Raw genomic sequence first — 7,678 nt, 5'->3', positions numbered from 1 at the left:
TTTTTTGTCGAGACGGAGTTTCACTCTTGTTGCCCAGGCTGGTGTGAAATGGCATGATCTTCGCTCACTGCAACCACCACCTCCCAGGTTCAAGCAATTCTCCTGCCTCAGCCTCCCGAATAGCTGATATTACAGGCGGCCACCAGGACACCTGGCTAATTTTTGTATTTTTAGTAGAGACAGGGTTTTGTCATGTTGGCCAGGCTGGTCGTAAACTCCTGGCTTCAAATGATCCATCCGCTGTGGCCTCCGAAACTGCTGGGATTACAGGCGTGAGACACTGTGCCTAGCCAAGAAAGTTTTCATGTCTTGCAGCATCCTGTGTGCTGTCAGCAGGTAACAGGGAAGGACACTGATGACCTCATTTTGGGGGTGAGAAAATGAAGACCCAATGAGGTCAAACAAGGGTATCCACAGGCCATGAGTCGTCAGCTGTGGGTCTGGAAGCCGGGTCTGAGTTAACCCGCTGGCCTCTCGGGTGAGTGGTTTGTCCCAGTTTCCTTGGGGCAGTCCCCATTTTAGCACTGAGAAGTCCTTCAGCCTGAGAAACCAGTGCCAGGAAAACCAGGAGAGCTGATCCCCCTACTGGACTCTCACTAAGAGCAATAAGAAAAGCTGGAATTTCTGCCTATGAGTTCTGTTGAAGTTGCGGTTGGTCCATTCGTAGCATGTGACAAGACACAGGTTGCTTCACTCGGAGGGGTCTGGGTTGGCTGACCTGTCTCCCGTGTGCTATCAAGCCCTTTTTGCTGCAATCTTCCATAAACTTCAAGGATCTCAATTTTTCACTAAACATGATTAAAATTAATTATTCTAAGCTGGCAAAGAAAGCCTGATCATCAGAACTGCCCAACTCAATTCAGTTCATGGCTAAGTGCCCCAGGCCAGATTTTAATGCTAAGGCCTCTGGGATTTTTTCACGCCGAAGGGCAGTTATTTACCCCCCACACAGAAACCTTGAATTACAAAGTAAACTAGTTTTCTACCTTTCCACACCCATGTCAAGTCAGGGCAAGTGTCGGATGTGGTGTGTCAGAATTTGGGGGTCCCTCTGTCAATGTGGGCTTCTCAGCTCTGCAGAAACTATCACAAGCATCGGAGGACTTGGCTGAGCTAGGGACATGGGGCTGCTGTCACAGGCCTCAGGGTGGTGGGTGGTTCACAGCAGGACACACTCCTTAAAATTTAGTCTTCCGTGTGAAATACAACCAATTAGGGAACTACCGATAAGGTTTAAATGTAAAGGAGCTTCCCTCCCCCTTTCTTCAGCTATAGTACTTATCACCTTTTAAACTTTGGGTACTCCTTGAATGATCTTTAGATCTCCTTCAAGCTAGACCTCTTATAAGCTCAAGACCAAATGACATGGTGCACTCATTTTACTTTGTGGATCTTCAATAAAGGAAAAGGGCGGGCTTTGATCTTGAACTTCAAGCACAGGGTATTTAAAATGGGGCCTACCCTGTGATTTACTTTTCTTGGTCTCCTCAAATGCAACTGTATCTGAAGCCCCAGGGGACCTTTTAGTTTCTTAAAGGAATGAATTGGGAAAAGGAGGAAGTGGGAAGGGAAGGAAAGAAGGAAGAAAGGAAAGATGGAGGAAGAAAGGGAGGGGGAGGAAAGCAGAGAAAGGAGGAAAAGAAGGAAGGAGGGAGGAAGGGAGGAAGAAAGAAGACAGGAAGACAGGGAGGAAGGGAGGAAAGAAGGGAAGGGGAGGAGAGGAGAGGGGAGGGAATGGAAGGGGAGGGGAGGGCAGAAGAGGGGAGGAAGGAAGGAAGGAAGACAATGGAAGGGAAGGAAGGAAAGAAGAAAGAGAGGGAGGGAAGAAGGAAGGGAGGGAGGAAAAAGCAAGGGAAGGACGAGGGGAAGAAGGGAGAGAGGGAGGGAGGGAGGGAAGGAAGGAAGGAAGGAAGGAAAGAAGGAAGGGAGAGATACTGACGAAATGGCCTCTTCCCGGTTCTCTCCCCAGGAGAAGCAGTGCCCAAACTGGGAATCCGCAAACTCATGCAGGCCTCCAGTAGCAGCCACACTGAAGTAACCCCACACGTTCTTGCTGCTGCGGAAATTCAGTTCCTGGACAGTCCCGGAGCTCGGCTTAAACCCCTGGAGTCCGGACAGAAAACGCAAAATAGAAGAAATCATTACTCCAGATATATTTTCATCAGAATTCAGTCCTGGGAAAACCCAAGAACCCCTACCCTAACCAAAAGCTTAGGGTACTCAATAAAACACTGATATCTCTTGTTACAGGCATGGATGTATCTATTCGTGGGTGTACCCATATGAGCACCTCAATGCCTATAATCCTTATTTGTTTTAACTGTAAAAAAATAACCAAGTTGGATCAGTCGCAGTGGCTCATGTCTGTAATCCCAGTACTTTGGGAGTCACAGGTAGGAGGATCACTTGAGCCCAGGAGTTCAAAACCAGCCAGAGTAACATCAGGAGACCCTGTCTCTACAAAAAATAAAAACAATTAGCCAGGTGCAGTGGCACACACCTGTAGGCCCAGCTACTTGTGGGGCTGAGGCAGGAAGATCTCTTGAGCCCAGGAGATTAGGCTACAGTGAGGCAGGACGATGCCACTACACTCCCACCTGAGTGACAGAGCGAGACCCTGTCTCTAGATAAATAAATAAACAAAATAAGTAAGTTGGGACAGAGATGGCAGTGCAGGTGTTAAATGGGCGAATGTTGATGACTATTGGAGCTGGGTGAAAGGACATTCTGACTTTATATGCTTGACGTAATGAAAATAAAAAGTTTAAATAAAAGTGAAGACAGGTTAGATTTCCAATTCTGGATAATGAAAACCTCTGCAGGTGAAGAAATCTAGGGTGTCCTAGACAGGGCCCTTGCTGCTGGGAAGGGGCCATTTCATCAGTATTTCCTTCCTTTCCTCTCTCCTTTCTTCCTCCTTCCCTCTCTCCCTCCCCCTCTCCCTTCCTCCTTCCTCACTTCCCCCTTCCCTCCTTCCTTTTCTACCCCTTCCTCCCTCCCTCCCTCCATCCCCGTCTTCCTCACCCCATCGGCCAGGCTGCTGCCAACATACACCTGATCCCCTCTGGGGGAATGGCCCATCTCCCTCTGAGTACAGTTTTGGTAAGAGTGGGTGGACATGGCACCTCTCACTGGGATTAGGGCTCCTGAACTAAGGGATGAAGGTTTCTGGGAGAGGTATGTAGAGGTGAGAGATGGAGCGACCCAAGTGCCTGGGCTGTTACCATACCTGGTCCTCCATCCTCCCAGGAACCTGGGAACTAGCCATCATCCCTCCAAAAAATTCCCCCTTTGCATGTCCACCAGAGTCGGTGTTTGGTTCACAGCCAAGAACCCCAAATGAACACAGCTACCCTAGCTTAAAATTATTTAATTAAAAGGGGTGGAGGTGTACCCTCTCTTACCCCCAGGTTCCTGAGTGTAATAATTAAGCCATTAAGTTGTAGTAGATTGATGAGTCCTGTGACAATCAACGGTTGGTATGCATGTAAACTGTAAGGGATGCCAGTTGGTTTGTTTTTTAAGACCCAAGTAAGACCAAGTCACAAAGGGACTGTCTACAATGAGCCAGACTTTATACTGTGGCAAAAAGCACACAGGGCCAGAAATCCAAGGACTAGGGTTCTAAACCTGGCTGCTTGTCCCAAAGATAGGCATGGCTTTTGGAATCTACTGACGGGTCTCAGCAGGTCCCAGACGAGAGACAGGAAGCAAGTTACCCCAGGCTCTTTGCCTGTAATGTGGGGTGACAATGTCCAGCAGCAGTAGTTCCTGTACATGAGCACTGAGACACCGGAAGGCTCGGCCCAGAGCCTGGCAATAATCCAAAAATCCAGTAAATCCAGCCGGGTGCAGTGGCTCACTCCAAAGTAATCCCAACACTTTGGAGGCCGAGGCGGGAGGATCACTTGAAGTCAGGAGCTCGAGATAAGCCTGGCCACTATGGTGAAACCCCGTCTCTACTAAAAATAGAAAAATTAGCCGGGCATTGTGGCAGGCACCTGTAATCCCAGCTATTTGGGAGGCTGAGGCAGGAGAATCGCTTGAACCTGGGAGGCGGAGGTCATAGTGAGCCAAGATCGCATCACTGCACTCCAGCCTGGGTGACAGAGTGAGACTTCATCTCACAAAAGCAAAAATGAAAATAAATAAAAATCCAATAAATCCAATAATCCAATAAACCATGGCATGTCCCTTCCCATGCCTCAGTTTCCCTATTTGTAAACTGAGATGCCTGGATAGCTTATGGGTGTCCCTTCTCAGGTCAACATCCAGGGTCCCCACATGCTGGGAGATCTGAGATGGTGGAAACACAGGGGCCCATATAACTTGCCTCGTCTGGGTTTTCACTGGTGATTCTGGCGGCAATGACGTGGCCTCGGGCGAGGGGAGGGTTTGAGGGGGTTTCAAAAGAAATGGGAGTCACTCCCCATGGCGACTCTCCGTACAGAAGCCGGATATCCTTCAGCCGGTGCAGTGGCACGCCCATGGCGATCTAAAATCAAGAGATCCAACCCACAGACTGTCAGCCCTACCAGAACACGGGCCCAAAACACCAGGCACAGTGGCAGATGTAATAGAGGTTCAGTCAATGATTTAGGACATACAGACGCTACTCTATAGACAACATGGTGCCCGACCGTGGCCAGAGAGCCAAAGAAAGAAAAAGCCGTAAGGCATGAACCTCTCATGGTGGAGCAAACAGTACATCTGGGCAAAGGAAAAATATTTATGAAAGGACATCACACAAGAACACACATGCATTAAGTAAAAGCACTAGACTTTTAGAGCTAGGGAAGGTGAGAAGAAACCGTGTTGGCTGTAGAGTTAAAGGAGGTTTTTGTAAAGGGTACCTGAAGAGGAAACTGGACGTGAAGAATTGGTAAAAAATAGACAATTACGGAACCAGCTTAACCAAAGGATCAGAGTTAACATGCTTCGTGATGGGATGTATTAAGGACACAACACCTGTGTAGCATTCTGCCAAAATGTGTAGCAGGAATCGAACAAGGAAGAAACATCAGAGAAATCCACAGTGAGGGACATTCTGCCTGAGCTCCTCAAAAATGCCAGTGTTCACGCCTGTAATCCCAGCACTTTGGGAGGCCGAAGCAGGCAGATCGCTCAAGCCTAGGAGTTGGAGACCAGTCTGGGCAACATAATGAGACCCCATCTCTACAGAAAAAATTAAAAAAACATTAGCCAGGCATGGTGACAGAAATAGAAAAAAAAAATCCTAAAATTTATATGGAAACACAAAAGACCCAGAATAGCCACTACCATCCTGAATAAAAAGAATAAACACTGGAGGAATCAAATGACCTGACTATGAGTTATACTACAGAGCTACAGTAACCAAAATAGGGTGGCACTGACATAAAAACAAACACATAGATCAGTGGGACAGAATAGAGAACCCAGAAACAAATCCATACATCTACAGTGAACTCATTTTTGACAAACTTGCAAAGAACATGCAGTGGGAAAAAAGTCTCTTCAATAAATGGTGCTGGGAAAATTGGATATCCATATGACGAATCATAAATGAAGAATCAAATTCTTCAAATCAAAATGAACTAAAGACTTAAATCTAAGACCTCAAATTATGAAACTACTGGAAGAAAACACTGGGGGAACTCTCGGGAACGTCAGTCTGGGCAAAAATTTATTGAGTAATACCCCAAAGGCACAGACAACTAAAGCAAAAAAGGAACAAATGGGATCAAATCAAGTTAAGAAACTTTTGCACAGTAAAGGAAACAATCAACAAAGGGAAGAGACAGCCCACAGCATGGGAGAAAACATTTGCAAACTATCCACCTGACAAGGGATTAATAACCAGAATACATAAGAAGCTCAAGGATGAGCAGGGTGACTCACGCCTGTAACACCAGCGCTTTGGGAGGCTGAGGTGGGAGGGTTGCTTGAACCCAAGAGTTTGAGACTAGCCTAGACAACATAGCGAGACCTTATCTCTACAAAAAATTTTAAAAAGTCAGCTGGGCATGGTGGTGCACACCTGTAGTCTCAGCTACTCAGGAGGCTGATGTGGGAGAATCACTTGAGCCCAGGAAGTCAAGACTGCAGTGAGCCATGATCATGCCACTGCATTCCAGCCTGGGCAACAGAGCAAGGTCCTGTCTCAAAAACAAAAAAGAAGCTAAAACAACTCAGTAGGAAAAAAGTCTAATGAATCCAATTAAAAATAGACAAAAGATCTGAATAGACATTTCCCAAAAGAAGACACAGGAATGGCAAACAGGCATATGAAAAGGCACTCAACATCATTGATCATCAGAGAAATGCAAATCAAAACTACAATGAGACATTGTCTCACTCTAGTTAGAATAGCTTGTATCCAAAAGACAGGCAATAAGAAATGCTAGCAGCCAGGCGTGGTGGCTCAAGCCTGTAATCCCAGCACTTTGGGAGGCCGAGGCGGGTGGATCACGAGGTCAGGAGATCAAGACTATCCTGGCTAACACGGTGAAATCCTGTCTCTACTAAAAATACAAAAATTAGCTGGGCGTCATGGCATGTGCCTATAGTCCTAGATACTCAGGAGGCTGAGGTAGGAGAATTGCTTGAACCTGTGAAGTGGAAGTTGCAGTGAGCCAAGATCATGCCACTGCACTCCAGCCTGGGAGACAGAGCAAGACTCAGTCTCAAAACAAAAAAAAGAAAAAAAGAAAAAAAAGAAATGCTAGCAAGGACATGGAGAAAAGGGGCCCCCTCATACACTGCTGGTAGGACTGAAAATTAGTACAAACACTATGGAGGACAATATGGAGGTTCCTCAAAAAAACTAGAAGTAGATGGGTGCCCAAGATGGCCAAATAGGAACAGCTCCAGCCTCCAGCTCCCAGTGTGAGTGACACAGAAGACGGGTGATTTCTGCATTTTCAACTGAGGTACCAGGTTCATCTCACTGGGGTGTGTCGGACAGTTGCTGGTCCGCGGGTGCAGCCCAACCAGCAAGAGCTGAAGCAGGGCACCGCCTCGCCCGGGAAGCGCAAGAGGGAAGGGAATTCCTTTTCCTAGCCAAGGGAAATTGAGACACACAACACCTGGAAAATCGGGTAACTCCCACCCTAATACTGCGCTTTACCAAGGGTCTTAGCAAACGGCACACCAGGAGATTATATCCCACACCTGGCCCAGAGGGTCCCATGCCCATGGAACCTCCCTCATTGCTAGCACAGCAGTCGGAGATCTAACTGCAAGGTGGCAGTGAGGCTGGCTGAGGCTTAAGTAGATAAACAAAGTCGCCAGGAAGCCACAGTTCAAGGAGGCCTGCCTGCCTCTGTAGTCTCCACCTATGGGGACAGGGCATAGCTAAACAAAAAGCAGCAGCAACCTCTGCAGATGTAAAAGTCCCTGTCTGACAGCTTTGAAGAGAGCAGTGGTTCTCCCAGCATGGAGGATGAGATCTGAGAACGGACAGACTGCCGGCTCAAGTGGGTCCCTGACCCCTGAGTAGCCTAACTGGGAGACATCCCCCACGGGTGCAGACCGACACATCACACCTCACATGGCTAGGTACAACCTGAGATGAAGCTTCCAGAGCAAGAATCAGACAGCAACACTCGCTGTTCAGCAATATTCTGCAGCCTCCGCTGCTGATACCCAGGCAAACAGGGTCTGGAGTGGACCTCAAGCAAACTCCAACAGACCTGCA

General features: G+C 47.6%; 1 protein-coding gene across 1 annotated transcript in view; it reads right to left on the bottom strand.

Annotated features, from left to right (window-relative positions):
• ACACB (acetyl-CoA carboxylase beta) overlaps nt 1-7,678 on the bottom strand; it is a 175,585-nt gene that overhangs the window by 82,768 nt on the left and 85,139 nt on the right. Inside the window, 2 exon segments of the mRNA XM_011937064.1 lie at nt 1,940-2,103; nt 4,334-4,495. Coding sequence (XP_011792454.1) covers nt 1,940-2,103; nt 4,334-4,495 — 326 coding nt within the window.

Source organism: Colobus angolensis, unplaced genomic scaffold (genome assembly GCF_000951035.1).
Source record: "Colobus angolensis palliatus isolate OR3802 unplaced genomic scaffold, Cang.pa_1.0 Scaffold10, whole genome shotgun sequence".
NCBI classification, from domain to species: Eukaryota; Metazoa; Chordata; class Mammalia; order Primates; family Cercopithecidae; genus Colobus; species Colobus angolensis.
The sequence above is the reverse complement of the archived record's forward strand: the minus strand, read 5'-3'. Positions and strand labels throughout refer to the sequence as shown.